Genomic DNA, 17,003 nt, shown 5'->3' with positions numbered 1-17,003 from the left:
AAGACTAGTGTAACTTATTAGGGTCAAACGCTGCCAGTTTGCACCTGCTCTATCAGAAGAAAATCAGGAAAATTAATGGCTGTGAGCTTGGGCATGCACTAGCAGCTCCTGCTAATTCACCATCACAGAAATGATCATTACAAACCAAGACAAGCAATGGGATTAACGGCAAGTGCTTTTGTTCCTGGACAACATGGCCAGAATAAAATAAAGCAAACAAAAGAGCCACGTCTCCTATATACCCTTAATGCTATTCACTGACGGAACACAATCTAATTGCTCGGTCAAGACTGTTTCTAAAGGCGCGGGATCAACGGCAGCCTGTAATGCTATAGTGTCGGAGATCACAGGCGGAGGCACAAATCTGCCTCCCTGCTGAGATTTAAGAAAGAAGATGACGAGTTTGAAGATGCTGGCTTAAACGACTAGCGAGTGAATGAAGAAGTGAATAGCGAGTGCCCTTGGAAGAACAGCATTTCATGACCTAGACTTTTGCTAGGGACTGAGAATAAACTGAATCTCACAAGGTGCTAGTGGAGACGTAAAAAAACTGGGCCAACTTATTAACAGCATGGGATCTAACTTGTTTCAAGCATCTCTGGCAGCCTAATTCAGCAAATATGTGACAAAATAGCCTGGGGTGAAAGATAGTATTTGTTAAAGGTAAATAAAAGATGCAAGCAGGTTTTGGCGGATTATACGGGGAAGAAGATTAAAAATAAAATGACAGAATAAAAAAAGTATTCTCATCAAACTTAAAGCTTGCCCCCTTAACCAACTCCTATCTGATTTAATGATATTTATTACACCATCAAAAACCAGCTTAGCAGAGAGCTGGCATTATGCAGCTAATAAATCTGTTTCTTAGGAATGTGGTGAAATTTCTACAAGTAATTATCTAGGTAAGTCTATCCAAGGCTCTTTCTCATCATTGCAATGTCTAGAGGGAAAACAATAATAAAATAATGATAACCACAATTATTATTTATTACTACTACTATGATTATGGTAGTGCCCAAAGATCCCAATCAGCATTTCAGTAATTAGAATTAATTCTGTCAGGCACTGGTTCTTTCCCACTCAGCTACAGGGTGTTGCTAGTGCTTTTCTTACAGTATACGCAGAGCCAGCCTGTGCTCTGGACATCAATGTAAGGTAGTCCATTGCATCACCTACAGCCACAGTATATGCGGAAAAGGGCAGGCAGCTCTTCTCACCCCATCAGTCCCTGCCCGCACCACCCCGCAGAACTGCTCAGAGTATTTCAGTCACCGAAGCTTAGTGCTGTGCAAGCAAAATAGGGGATCATGATCTGATATGATCATAACCTGGTCATATTAATTCAAATTCATTATCCCAATCCAGCAGTGGCTAATCCTTGATGATTTAAATGAAAGGAAGTGAACTGCTGATCCCTGGAGCTACCTGTGAGCATGCTGGAGTCGGAGATTTGATTACCCTCATTTTAGGGCAAGACTGGCTTTTGGAAGTGGCCCAAAAATGACAGCTTTCAAGCACATGGCTCTGGTTTCTATGCTGTGAAAGTTTTTTTCACTGTCTTTGATCCATTTAGCTTGAACTGCACCTCGTTAGATAACTTCCCTTTAACCCCTAAATTTCAACACAGTCAAGCCTAGTTGAGTCTGTGAGATATAAGTAAATATAGGTAGGTCACCTGTACCAGCACCTTATGAGTGGCTGTATGACAGCTGCATGGCTTGCAGATAGGTCTAGCCAGAGCAAGAGAGGTGATTAGTCTGTCATTCCTTGGACAAGATTTGAAGGATCTGTAGTTATGTCTAGAAATTATGTGAGTGAGAAGCCCAAACCACAGTAAATAGAGATGCTGTCAATGAGGGAGAGGTTAAGTGATTCTCCTTGGTGCCTCTGCAAGCTGCAGCCATTACGAGGCAGAAGCTTAATTTCTGTGCTGGACCTCGAGGCTTGAAAAGGAGCCTTTCTGTCCTCCTTGCCATGGTTTCTCTTCAGAGCATGGCACATCTATTTGTCCCTCCTTTTAAAGCAGCATCCAACCCAAGCCACTCGCCCTCCTAATCCATGGCCACGCTCTCCAGGATGGAAACAGTTGGGCTGCGATGCCTGCTATGGCTTTTGTGGCAGTTCCTCAGCCTGGCAGCCCAGCCACACCACTGAATATTTGTAAGCTGCAATTCATTTATGTAGAAGACCATACATTTTTGCTTGATGAAAACATGTTTTCCAAGGCCTGGCAGCTGCAAAATTTGAAACCCAGCAGGCAGCTCCGGCAGGCAGGCGGAGTGTGGCTGCTCGGCCAGGCAGAGCAAGCGAAGCGTGCTCAGGGAAAGGGGCCACTGAAAGCAGAAAGCTGCTTCCCATGCCAGGGTTTTGGGCCCAACACACAGCAATTATTGGTCCCTTGTTTAAGAGAAAAATGTTGTCCAAGGTGCAATTTACACCTGCACCCCGGCAGTAAAGGGTGAAGAATATTTTGTACTCCCATGCAACCTCCCATTCTCACAGACTCCTTTAAATGGTTTAACAGAAACCACTGGTGCTGTCTGCCTAGGCACAATATACCTCTCCTGGTACCTGAAACAAACATCGTAGTTTTAACTCCCTATTTCTCTGTTTTCAAAGAAATGTTATAATTTGTTACCACATTCATTCTGTTCTACAATGGAGCTGAAGCATGCAGATGTAGAAATGCTGCCTGCTCCTCTCCCGGAGTTAAAAGCAAGGTTCTTAATAAGCAGGAAAACATGAAGGGGTCACTAAGAGTAGATTTTTCTTTCATCTGCTATTTCTCATTTTGGGCTTTTTACAACGTAAACACAAACCAGACAGTCTGTTTTCCAGACACCTAAATGCTTTTGCAGTTTTGTCAGACTGTTTCAGATGGATAGTGGCAGGTTTCTCTGTCTTGCATCCAAATGCTGCCTTTCCACACAATGGTGTAAAATGCAGAATGACATCTCTGGCTTCAGTATAGGTGTAAAGCAAAAGGAATTTGGTCCTCTCACCCTAAATGCTTTACTTCATCTGCCTTCCTGCCCTGCCTTCAAGCCCTAAGAGAGTATATATATATAAAACAAAAAATCTGAACACTTGCAAGAAGAGGCAAGGTGTCGTGGAAAAGCAATTTGGCATGAATTCACTGGCTCTGCTCCTTAGGAAAAGAAGGATGAACATAGCATTGCCAGATTACACTGCATCAGAAATGCTTGCTTCTGGTGACTGAACCTTTTGTCTATGTGACTTACTACCCTCTGCTAGTGAAATTAGGCAGCCAGGATGACTTCAAGATTAGGATGCATCATTACAATCAAATTTTGAAAAGATAAAGCTTGTAGGACAGGATCTGAGGATCTTTAGTAACTGACCACACAGAAATAGAACTAAAGTATGTTTATAAAAGCCAGCATTTTGGCCAGGAAAAGACTTTTATGTCAAGTGCTACTTATCATTAATGTCATATTTGGTAGAGATTCCAGCACTTCGGGTTGGATTAAGAAGGAGAAAGCAGCAAATAAAAATGTTCCAGTGAAACTCTGTTACGGAAGTATCAGACATCCCATTTATCCAGCAGCTGTACTTTCCCAAATGCAGCTGGAAAAAAATGATGCCTCTTCATGGGATTTTCCGTTCCTTCCTTCCTTCCAGAACACACACATATATATCTTCTACCATTTCTTCTAGGGCAGGTGATATAAAGTCACAGAGCTCGTTTCTCTCCTCCCCCAAACCAGGGAGCTGTACATACAAGAGTGGCTTAAATAAGAAAATCTGTGCTCTGAGAGAGGGGCACTTTACATACAGGGGCTTTGATGGATCCTGATCTACTTCCTTCTTTCTGTGTACATATATAAACATATGTATCTGATGTTCAGACAAACACTAGTTCCAGGAAGGAATCATTCATGCACTTTTAGCCAGCTATGATTCAGGTGTCTAATCAGAGCTGGGTGACTAGCCTTTCTCCATGGCCAATGAAAACTGAGCACTTCCAGAAGGTGATTCACGTTACTTGTAAGGTGGGATGAATTGCCCCATGGACATTCCTGTCTTCTCTGACAACTGCAGAGGAACCCTAGATAACCAGCTTAGGCTGGACCCCTGACGCAATGTAATACCTATGATAAGTTCAGTCTAAGCAAATCACCTTGTCTCTCTATTAATAGTAAAGAGGGATGGCCTCCTCCTTCGTCTTTTATCTTAGACACCTATTTGATGGTGAGAGGTCTTGCCTCTTGGAGAGGTCTGTCTCGCTCTCTGCAGACTACAGCAGCAGTCTAGAAGGCAAGGTTAGACTAAATCTGCCTTAGATGCCAACCGTGGGCCTAAATTGGTTGGCTGACTAAGAGCAAGAGACAAGCACCTCTCATTGCTCCAGAGGGATCTCCTACCCGCCTGCCCATAGGTACCTGCGTTAGGAGAAAAGGCTCCTTCCGGAAGCCTTCAAGGTGCTTCTCTTCATTGCCTGTACCATAAATTAGGCCCTTGCTTTGGGAAGGCTGATTTCTTAGGTACCTAAAACATAGGTACAAATTGAGGCCAAAATGAGGCAGACTGGAAGCAACTGTGGTTGGCAGTGCACTCAGAATACATGAGATGGTATTTAGAGGACAGGTCCCTATTCCTGCTGCTATTTATCATCTGTTTTCTCCTGAAGTCCTATACTGCAGTAATCTTGCACTGGTCACAGTTTGAAGAAGCTGACTAACCACATGATTTCCCTAAGTGCAGATAAAGTGTATGAACTCCTCTATATGCTCTGTGGCTGAAGGAGCACACAGTGAGGCCAGGTACTCAACCCCATAGCTGTCATAGAGTAGGCTCAAATATTCACCACAAAAAGGAATGGGATTTTATGAAGAAAACTTAAGGAAACCTAGCACTCCCTGAATACGTTTAATATTCTATAAAATTGTTCCTGAGGTTGTTAGTGGTAGCCCCACAGCCCATGTGGTTATTGCAATATCCTACTGTGGGACCAGCCTTGGGCATGCAGCTACCTTCAGACATCCCCACCCTCCCCTGCACCTCACTTTCCTCCCTTCGTGGGCACAGTGAAGTGGAACAGATATCAGGAACATTTCACACCTGCTGTTCCAAATACACCTAATCCTTTTCAGATGAAAAGGACTAAGAGTGGTTTTTATGGTCAACTGCTGTTGGGAGGGAGATGACCGTTGAGTCCTGACTTAAGCTCAAGAGCTGCGCAGCTCCTGACAGGGACTGGTTAACCCTTTTCCAGCACACACTGGACTATCCTTGGGGGCACACTGGACTGTCTGTGGGGACACTAACCCCAATGGGTTGGACCTGTTTCCAACAGCACATTGCTTGGTATGGTGCTGAGCTTAGGCTCAGGACTGGAGTAACCCAGCTTCAAAAGGGCCATGCTCATATTTAGCAGATAAATCACATGGAACAAGATGCTTTCTGGACGAGGACGAGAATGCTCAGCATATTGCGGATTAACCATTTTCTGCGAAACTAAGGGTGTCTCAAAGTGTGCTCTCATTACCAGATTTGTTTCATAAACAATAAATAGAACTGTTTTGGTCAATCAAACCTGGTTATCATATTTTCAGTACAGTGCAATAAAAACAACATAATTTTTTCCCTGCTATGACTAATTCCCATCAAATAGCCTTCCTCCAAATGGGCAACAACTCTAGTTCTATTATGCTTTTTGACTGTTTTTTGGGTTTTTTTTGAGAAGGGGGTAATTGATCTTATTTGGTTTTGAACATTTCACTTTTATTCTTTTGAGACACTACTTGTTATTCTACTATCAGATACCAACTCCAGCACACAGCTGAATCAATGGCAGAACATTGGGTTAACAATAACTAGCCTGTGGCAAAGAACAGCCCAAGTAAATACTCTGAAAGATATTATTTTTCTGCATGTTTATATAGATGCACATAGCACCTTCATGAATAGAACATTTTCTCATTGACATTTCTTGTGACCTTATTGGTGCCTTCGGTTGGAATGGAATTAGAGTTTAACCCTAGCCTGTACTGATTGAAATGGCCTTTATATTATACTTAACACAAAGATATCTCCTTTATTCTTCAAGAAAACCTACCATTCCTTGTTTTGATTTCTATAATAATACAAAGATAAAAATCACATAAAGCTTGAAGTACCATCTCAAAGGAGATGCTAACAGGAGAGAATTCTAGACATGTTGTGTTTACAAACAAACTGACTCTGTGAACTATAATGATTTCATATTATTAAGGGCATGATCCTACACAATACTGAGAACCTCTTGCAACTTGAATCCTTGACTTTCATTGACTTCATGGCATTTCTAAAACGACCAGGTTTTCCACTGCAAGTATCCTCTAAAAAGCAAGTCTTCAGAAATTCCACCCCATAGCTCTGAGTTTATTGTCACACAAAGACACATTTGCTCAGTTTACAGGTGGATATTTATTTTTCTCACCTGACAGTTTTGCAAACTCAACTAGACATCAAGCTGGATTTTTCCGTATTCAAGCCTCATCATCAGCACTAAAGGTGTTTTTGCTGTGGATACACCTGTGCAACTCCATTAGCCCTCATCAAGGTTACATGTGTGCAACTGAGGTTATATATGGAGGACAACTGGGATGGAGAGACCTGACTGTGGACACAAATTGACCTCTAGAATATTTATTGCTGCTGATGAAAGAAGGCAAAAAGTGGTGAGGTTGGCATATGGGCTAACCCTTTCACTATTTTTTCTTGTAACACATGAGATCCTTATGTGAGCAGCTGAAAGACAACAAATGCTGAAATCTAAGGGTTTGCCTTCATAGTCTCTTTTCAGAGCATTTAAAAAGGTTTGAGGTTTTTTTTTGTTTGTTTTAAATGAGTTCATATCAGAGCAGTGTTCAGTCTAAAGTATATCTCCATTTGATAACTAAATAGTAAAGCAGCAACATTCCTCAGTGTGCTTCTAGAAATATATGCTGCCTGGTGACTTCTGTACACAAGCAGATGTCTTTGCAGCAAAATTCAAGCAACAGTCTTTGGCCAGTCTCAGTTATTGGATTTCTGTAAGTCGATTCTAAGATTTTCTTTCCCTACAGACTCTACCCCTTATCACCCTAAAAAGCATATACTGTATCCTTAATAATTAAATGATAATGAGCAGACAGAAGAGAAAGGAGAGGAGAGGACAGATCTGGCATAGCTACAGCTAGCAATCATTAGATTTACAGAGGGGAAAAGACATGCTTCCTAGGCCAACATATTTTTTATGAATAATTGATAAGGCAGTCAGCACAGTTATATCATAGAAATGTAATATATATCCGTAATTATAAAACCAGCTTTGTGCAAAAGGACATAATACACTGAAAGGAGATACCAGCCAATATGCCATCCTGAAATAAAATACAGTCACTATTGTGTTAGTTGGCAAAATTTAAATACAGGATTTGAAGCAAGCAAAATGTTCTTTAATCCCATTTTTTAGCACAGTCCAGGCTCAGTCTGCTCAGGAAAATACTGCAAGGCAAAATCAGCAGCTGCATTAATTTGCTGATGATTGAGAGAAAAATGAAAGTTATCCTCATGGTTTTTTTCTTCCTACTTCCTACTCTAACTTACTAATAATACGAGAGTACCAATTTATTCCTATCCGAGTATATGAAGCATACAAATTGAAAAATCAATGTAATGGAAAAAAAAAGATTATCATGCACTGTTTAGAATCAATCAGCTAGAAACAGAGGGGGGAAAATGCGAAGGCGGAGACATGATGTTTAGAAAACGTACACATTGTACCTACCCTAAGCTAGAGTGTTTGTAGGAAAAAACTACCCTTAATCTAACATGCAGACTGAGCTACATTTTTTGACCAGAAAATCATCTTATTTCCAATCTTTTCTAGAGAAAGTCATCAGTTGTCTTTTCTTCTTTTAAAAGTCCCCAAATAATAAAAATATCAATCCCTTTGCCCATAAAAGCCAGACAAAAGCATGTAACAAAGATTTCAGGGTGAAGGGATCACAATACTCAAAATGCTTTATTAGCACGACGTCCCAGCATCGCTCACCAGAACGCTGATGGCCTATTGTAGCCCGAAGGACAGACTTTTGTCGTATGTGACAAAGTCCCTTGAAAACATTGACAGCAATAGTTTTTAGTTGTGGTCTGAATCGCCATTAGCAATTGAGTTTAAAACTTAGATCCCTCAGTGGTGAACACTTTCTTCGGCCAAAACCGGCCTCTACTAATCAGAAATAATTACACTGTACGAGTCAGATGTGTAACAAATGGGTCTGAGTCTCAGTTTGGAAATACATTCAGAGGAAGTGGAAAGAATGGCTACTGGCTCTGTGACAGGAGATTCAATCTTCATAAACCTGCAAGAGAGGGGAGGAAAAAAAAGCGACACAAATGCGCCCTACAAAAGAACAGAGCAGATCACAGCTGGAAGGAAGGCAAACCTTTTAATCAGGTCCTTGAAATACAAGCTGCAGGAAGCTAGAACATTTTGGTGGACTTCAAACTCTTTGCCTTCAACAATAATTTTCAGGTCTGTAAACTCTTTCGCTCTGCGTTGCTGGTTCAACTCCTTCAACATTTCTGCAGAACAGAGAAGACAGACAGTGCCAGGGTTCCCATTAAGAGTTTTTTTATTTTTACTTTTTACTTTTCATTTTTTTTTTGTAAAGAAGTAGAGAAACAGGAAACAACTGATATTTTTGTTGGTAAGATTGGCTCAACACAGACAGTCAGAAGTTACAAACATAACGTATTAAAAAAAGAAAAAGCAGGAACCAGTAGGTCTAAACAACTGAAATATATATACAGAAAAAAAGCAAAAACGATCCTAAATTTGGAAGGATTAAAAACAAAAACAAAATATCAGCATCAGCAAATCAGAAACACAGAGAATGCATTATCACAGAAAAGCTAAAATAATTTGTTATAATAAAAATCAAGAGCTAATGAATTTCTATCCAAATGCAAATAAGTTTTGAACATACTAGAATAATATTAGTAAAAATATGGTATTATGGTGCAATATGAACTGGATATGGGTCAAAATAATAAAACCACAAAACCTGCAAAAATAACTTATCCTTAACATGGTAAAAATGTGTTAAGCCTCTCAGTTAACAGAATAAAATAGTACTTCTAAATAATATATAAATTACAGTGCATAAAAAATTAGCCAAATTATCCATGCATCTTGCAATATACCTCAGCTATATTGACTACAATTGTATATGTTTCAGAATTAGCTTAAAAGCATCCTTATGATAAAAAATAATCTCACGCAGAGAATAAATTACTGCCTTTTATAGCAATTCCCATTTTTTGCACTCCAAGGATTTTTACCATCACAGCATTTTTATTTTTTAGCCTTCAATGGCTTCATTTACAGCAACAATCAACTTTCACACATCATGAAAGAATCGTAATGATTAAAATAACCTATGAAAGTGTTTCCATCCTGCAATAAAGCACCTACCTTGCGTGATGCCTCCTTTTATAAAGCCTATTGGTACTAACAGAAAAAAATAATAGCATGCCACGTCTTCATGTGTGGATGTGAACTACTAAGGAACCTACGTGTTTTATATGCTGGCTGGACTTCTAAGGGTAAGACTTCCCTCCAACTTTGCAGACCAAAGTGGCTATCAAGATGAATAATATACTTTTCACCTGGGCAATAGTCTGGCGGTTCAGAAGCCAGTGATCAAGATGATAAAAGAGCTGATTTTAAATACTAAAGGATTTTGGTTTTATTTTATGTTTGCAATAGGTCAAGGTTCTCATTTTCTCAGTGTAACACTCTGAACACATTCCTCTTCAGACAGACCTGTAAATCAGCATCAATTTTTTTCCATGGAGTCCCTCCCTGAACCAAGTAAAAGGGACATGCAGAGCGTGTAACTATAACTGCATTTAAAACCACCGTCAGGCTTGGGCACTGGGCTGCCAAAGCATCGCCAAAGGGCCTTGTGGTGAAATGATGACCCAAATAATCTTTGTGTTCTCCTGCTTCCCCAGTGAAACTCAACAGGAATCCTTTCAGCGAAGCACTAGTGGTTAAACAACATGAAAGCATGCAAATACACAACTGTTGCATGAAAAGAAACTGAAGTTATCCCGAGCCCCAACATCTGTGGTGCACATTTTTCAGGCCTAAGTAAATAAATGTCACCTTGCACATTTATGTCTATTTAATGGAAACACAGTAGTGTCTGAAAGGCTAATTATTCTGTGCTGAAATGGGTCAGTGCTCTCCAGAGAGCAAGCAGATCATTAGAGAGGCCACAGAAATAACAGCAGGCTTGTGTCAGATCTATAATAGGGGAAAATAAACCACTCTGTCCTGTGGGTGCTATAGCAGGGACTATTTTTAACAAATTCATCTGAGCTAAAGTACAATGATACATTTCAAGCAAAACTTAATACGGGATCCGAATGTTCACTCTTCTGCAGGGGAGTTTCAGGCTTGTGCTGGAGGTGTGGTGCCTAAAGTCTGACTTGACCACAACCACTTCAGGCCTCGGTTAAAGACCAAGGACGCGTTGGCCACAATGGGTGTTTTACTTGATTTAGGGCTAAAGTGACTCAGGTCTTTGGTTTCACAGGAACAGCACCAGGTGCCTTAGATGCATATTTTTGGAGGCAACTGTGGAGGAAGTATTCTTCCATCCCTTTTCACATACGAACAACTTTTTTTTCTGTCTTGGTCCATTTTTCTACTTTCACTTACAGCAACTATATTTTCCTCCTGACCAATATTCAATCATTTCATGCCTTAAAGACAGTTACTTTTCCCTGTAAACTTTCTGATACTCTCTTATCCCCTACTTAATTGCACTTTTGGTTTCTGTCATTCCCCTTTTCAAATTTGCTCAACTACTGTTCCCCATCCCCATCTGCACTTTTGCTACATTCCTATTCAAATTCCTTTTCTCTGTGTCTTCGCAATCTTCCTTGCATAAGCCTTTCAAGACAAAGGCTCCAACCAAGACTAAGTCATACAAGTTTAAGATTACGCTTACACAAGGGGTCAATCTCCATCTCACCTCATTCTGCTTTCTCCTTTTAAAGCTCAGATCAGTCATTCTTAGGGTTCAAAGAGCACAACTGCATGTATAGCAACAGCATAGATGGTTCCTGTGCTCCAGGAGAGGAGAGGAAAGGAAACAGAGTTTAGCTGCACTCTGAATGGGCTGGTGGTTTTGGAGGTGGGCTCAGGGTAAGCAGGACAGTAGAGACCATCTGTGAACTCATGATTATGGCCAAGATTGCTGAAAAACAAGACACAAAGTTCAGCTGCTGTAGTGATGGATGCTGTGCTCTCTGTGCTATCTCCAGTATTGTGAGAGCTGGTCCGAGCATCTAAGTCCTCAAATAGCTTCCCCAGGTAATGAGTCGATTACTTAGACTTTACTGAGCGCCCTTTAATTACATCCAGTCCCGCAATTCCTGGGCACAGTTTCTATCTAGGCTCTTTACACACTTCAGTGTGCTTTATACTGTATGCATTCATTAAGGGGTGCAAACCAGAAAACACAGATCTGGAGCAGAGGTGCAATCTGGCTCATAAAAACCAGAAATCAGAACAAGCCCTCATCAGAAAATGACGATTCTCTTTTTCCTATAGCCATTGGGAGGCCGTAAGTCCCTCCTTGTGCCCCTGACTTGTTGTACCATCCTCCACAGAGAGGTGACTACAAACAGTCCTGTATTTTTTGTGGCTCAGTTTCTGAACTAGAAAGAGAAGAGGCGGGTGGAGAGGAGAAGGAAGTCAGGAGACTGCACTGATTCATCGATCTTCCTCGCTGAGGCCCCTTTGTATTACTAAATAACTAGCAGGCATTAGTATTGGATACAAGGTTATATCAGAACGGACCCTCATTCTCAGAGTATTTGTAATGCTCACACTGTGCTTAGCCAGGCATTAATGATTTATGAGGACTCAGGATGAGTTGCAAAACAAATTTTTTCACCAGGTAATAATGCCTGCCAATGAGTTGTAAAAGGAGAGACAACACAGTGCAGTCCTGGCAGTGAAAAATGATCTCAGCTGTCTCCTGTTAGTCCCTCTTCTGGGCTCCTCCTAATTTTCAGTGTTTCCTCCAACAAATGGAATTTCCTGAAACCTTCAGAAAGGGATGTGCTGGGAATTTCCTAGTGGTTATTTATTCTAGTTTCTTTGTTCTTACAGACCATCTTTCTTTGTTTTCTCTTTTTCTCATTTGATTTTTTTTTCAAAGAGATCCAGGTAAAAATGAAGTGCAAGGACAGTTAAGGTGCAAGGTTTCAGTAGGTGGGCACTGATGTTCCCTCTTCTTCAGCGAATCACAGAAATGCTCTTGCATCCATAGTACAAGGGATTTTCCTTCCTGCCCCAGGTGCACTCAGACACTGGGACTGCAGAAACCAAGCCAGTCCTTTCTGTCTTCTTCATCATTACCGATGGTAAATCATCCTCAGTCAAAGATGGGTTCAATGTTCTTTTCATAAAGAAGTACACAATAGACGCCCCATGTTCTTCCATAATTACATGAGCCACGTAGCGGTTGAACCTAAAGGGGACTTGACCTGAAACCTGCAACTGAACTACGGAGCTTGTGAAAGGAAGCGCTTTCTATCTTGCCATTATCAGCCTTCATATCATTGCTTGGGGGCATTTAAACATAACTATATTGAGAGTCCCGGAGACAATAGGGGCCAGAAGGTGCAAGTGACTTTCCTCAGGTCAGGAACAGAGCCAGAAAGAACTCAGAAGCTTTGATTCCTGCTCCCCAGCCCCACCCATCACACTACATTTTCTCCCTCTTAATTAATGGACAAATTACAAATTAAACTGAAGAGCCCATAAGGCTTAGATTAAATGTAGGACCAAGAATAACTGTGTAATTGTGTAAATCAAATAAAGGCTACAGAAATTTTATAGTGGTTTTTTTAAAATTACTTATGATCAGAAATAAAAATGAAAAAGGAACTTATTCCCCAAGTTTATTTATTCCGTATTTCAAGCACAGTGGAGGCTGGATACCCACTCAAAGATCCTCTCTAATGCACATTCCTGTAGCACAATGGAAGCTTTCAGGTTTCCTTCCACTTTCAATAAAGAACTCTTTACTTACATTCTAGTAGATAAGGCTTTAAATGGGGCAGCAAGAGCTAAAATATAATGAGCTGTGAAATATGGAAGAACACTTTTTACAAGTAGTGTTTTTTAAAATTTGCTTGGAAAAACTAACCTGTTATAAAACTGAAAAGGCTAATTGATGAAACATCACTAATTATTCTTTTGAAGAACATGCAAAAGACCAGTGCTTGCCCAGACAGCCTCATGCTTTCATGATTGGGACAGAAAATGTGGGAAAGCCAAGAAAAGTTAACAGAAGGAAAATCCAATTACTTTCTTGCCTTAGTAAGTAAGGAGATTAATTTCCAAGGTTATGCTCTAGTTACGTAAAACAAACATTTTAACCATTAAGTGCCAGCACTGCACACACTTGCTTATTTTGATAGACAGTGGTAGAGCGTGTGTAGCTACAAGAAATTTGATTATGAAGCAGAAGACCTAGCAGTTGAATAGGCGTTACGAGGGACAGGAAAGTGTGTACCATGGCGAGCCTGTCCTATTGAATCACACATTGTCACACAATTGACTTTTTGCCAATTTTAACAAGTCTCTCTTTCTCCTCATTGCTAGGCCCACCGACACACAGAGAGCCCCAAAGCCTGGGGAGTGTCACAATAAACTGCTCCATCTACCCTTGGGCTGTTGATATGTAGCTTGAAGCAGCCCCACAGAGAGATAACAACTGAATGCCTCGTTGCCTCATTAGGCCGGCCTGATGAAGTCATGCCGACACACTTGGCGTTGCAGTGACTGACACCATTCTCCGCTCCCCTGGGACATCCAGACACTGCAGAGCAACCACCACTGAACATCACCCCTCAGGACCACCCATGATTATCAGGCAATGGGTCAGTTGTTTCCCAGTTGACAAATACACTATCGATGATGGCAGCTTCCATGTGGTGTGAAGACAAGTACACACCTCTGGAGAACAGCTTCCTCCTTGGGACTGAGGACAAGAAATAGGTCCCTTATTCCCTTTTGGCCTGAAATGAAATATTAATTAAAAAAATAAGGGGAATCAGCCAAGCCTTGTGGGAATCATTAACAGATGAGGATGTCTCAGATACTACCTTGTGATCCTAAGTTTCCTTCCTGGACCCTCAAAATTAAACATCTGGTTATCTGGAATGCCTCTGTAGTCAAATAGAGACAGAAACATGTCTCATGTGCAACCCAGCCCCTTCTGCATGCTAGGCCAGGTAGGATGAACTACCACAGGTGTCTCTCCCCACAGATTACCAAGGGAGATTAGATACTTAGCTGAGCCTGGAGTTTTGTTTTTTGTTTTTTTTTTTTTTTTTTTTTTGCACAGAAGGTGAGAATTAATCTCTTGCAGATAAATACTTTCACTTTTTCCTTTTGGATCTCAATTCCAGTTGAACTTCTTCATCAAGAGCAGAAGGAGAAGGGGGCGTAAGAAAGCTGGCACTCGCCTATACAAGGATCCTTTATCAGTAAGATGGGGGAGGCAGACAAAAGGAGGAACTCTCTCACTCTGTACTGTGAAGTGCCAAGGCTGCTAATGGCTTAGGATGGAGGTGCTAAATGCTGGCTGTATGATACTGGTGTGTCCAGCCCTCCTCTCCCAGTCTGTGTTGATTACGGAGGTTCCACAGGATGCCATCCTGTTCCAAAGGCATCTGACAATGCTTGACTACTTGTGGCCATCTCCTGAACATTTTGCTTTCATAAATCCTTAAGCCAGATAAAATGAACTGAGAAAAGCTGACCCCAAAGCACAGGCTCAGCGAGGCCGTGCCGTACAGAGTCTTTGCTACCCAGCTACACTCCTGAGGGAAGATGAAGCATATGCTGATGGAGAGGTATCACTGCTGGCACAGTTACACCAACCTCTGAACAAAAGGCAATGAGAGTTGTCTTCTGCTGGGTTTTGTCAGCACAGCAATGTGAAATGCAAGGTGTGAAGTTGTCATATTCCGAGCTGATACAGCTATGGCAGTAGGACTTTGTAGTGCAGACCAACCTGTCTAGATCTTAGTCTTGTTGACACTGTTATACACCTGTGCTGCTAAGAAAACAGTAACAGATGCTGGAGAGTGGGAAAATATTTTTAAATCCCATACTGAACCACACATATGTGGCTGTATATGATAATTCTGCTCAAAGCATTGTTGGAAATGAGTTGCCCCACTGCACTAAACAATATTCCATTGTTCACATAGACAAATTCTTCTCACCTTATTATGTTGAGAAAGGATCAACAAGTCAGCTGCAGTGATTACTCACTTGAGGAAGACAACTCCATGTGTAAATGGAGCCTTTCTAAATATATTAAAAACTCAGGGAAGTCACAGTATCTTGTTTTGAAAACAATTTTCAGGCTATTATCATCACTAGAACTGACATTAGGAGGTACCTCAAAGATGCCTTCACACATTTCAGCGTTGAAATTTCCCTATGTTAGGCCGTAGAACTATTTTAACATATTTTCTGACTATATTCAGAGATTAGCCACACCCCTCACTACTGGAAAATCTACTTTAAATGCAACTTTGGAGAGTTTTTGGTATCACAGCTATGCATAAAAATAATTAAAAAGGGAGTTTGGGGCTAGAATGCCTTTTCTGCTTTGATTTATAAGGTAAAGTCTTCTATGGTATACATGCCTGCTAATTTATAATCATACAGGGTTACAAATGCACAGTGAGCGTATGTGACTGGCGTTGAAAATGAACTGCATTTACATTACATATATGGATGCACAGAAAGAATGAGAAAAAAATATGGAGACAATCCGATCTCTTTAGTTTTCCAACACAGGCTGTGATCCACGCAGGGACAAGCAGCAAGACCAAAGGATCCCGTACAAAAATACCCACTGAGATGTTGAGATAAAGCTGCAGCTTCTTATACCAGGATCTGCTGTTGTTTTTTTATTTTTTCAGGATTCACCCCTGATTAAATACAAAGTTGGCTGCAGCCTGTTCTATATTGGCCAAGGCAAACAAACCCCAGGGGATCCCAGCAAATTGCCAGCCTGGCCCCCTGTTCCATATATAACATGCCACTATTTCAGTTAGCACTGTAACTTGATTTCCAGGCAGAAAATAATTTTCTCTGGAGACAAAATGAGAGAGAGAGACAGGCAGAAAGAGAAGGAAAAAAGAATATGTGAACGCAGGAAACGCAGAACAGCCCAGATTCAAAGAGAAATTTAGTTCTGATTGTTTTATTTACTCGCAGGCAGCCCTGAATATCAATACACACTTAAGGGAAGGCTAAAATATTTATTACTACGTGATCTGGGATGGATTCAGTATTATCCTAATTGTTTGTAGCAGAAGACTAGCAGACAGCTTTTAGACCTTTTTGATCTCTTTATGTAGTGCAAGGCATTAGCTAAACGTTTCCCAGTTTTGAAGGCTTTGAACAAGAAGCACCCATCTGTGAAACCGATAGTGTAATCAACAGGCTCCCCGACATGTCAGCCATAGTCAAACGCTGACCAGTTTTGGTGGTGTAAGAACAAAAGCTCTGAGTTGTCTATTAACAGCAATCAGTCACAGGCGTGTGCATACGTACAGCGGCAAACAAAACGCTTGCTTTCCAAAATAAGAAGGTAAGAAAAGACAGGTTTCTGAAAATAAATCAGTAATGCATCCAGGACAAACTGCATGTATTATAGTGGGGAAAAAAAAAAACCCAACCAAAAAACCAAAAACCTGTAAGGTATAACACCTGACAATCAAAGACTTCAAAGCACTTAACGTACATTAATTAGGAAGGTGGGGGGGTTCCTCTGCACACTTAAACAAAGGCGGTGCTGCCCAGTTTCAACAGGGGCAGGACTTAATCTTTTCTTAAAATGTACATAAGTGTAATCAACACAATTCTTTGAAATAAAACCATCTTTACTGACCAGTGGCAA

General features: G+C 40.9%; 1 protein-coding gene across 5 annotated transcripts in view; it reads right to left on the bottom strand.

Moving 5' to 3' along the window:
- Positions 1-17,003, bottom strand: part of KLHL29 (kelch like family member 29) — a 415,004-nt gene that overhangs the window by 66,200 nt on the left and 331,801 nt on the right. For all 5 annotated transcript variants that reach the window (XM_064448128.1, XM_064448133.1, XM_064448132.1 and 2 more), the window contains one exon: positions 8,436-8,574. In XM_064448128.1, coding sequence (XP_064304198.1) covers positions 8,436-8,574 — 139 coding nt within the window. The remainder of the gene's footprint in view (positions 1-8,435; positions 8,575-17,003) is intronic.

This window comes from Phalacrocorax carbo, chromosome 3, assembly GCF_963921805.1.
Source record: "Phalacrocorax carbo chromosome 3, bPhaCar2.1, whole genome shotgun sequence".
NCBI lineage: Eukaryota > Metazoa > Chordata > Aves > Suliformes > Phalacrocoracidae > Phalacrocorax > Phalacrocorax carbo.
This window is presented reverse-complemented; position numbering and strand designations above follow the sequence as displayed.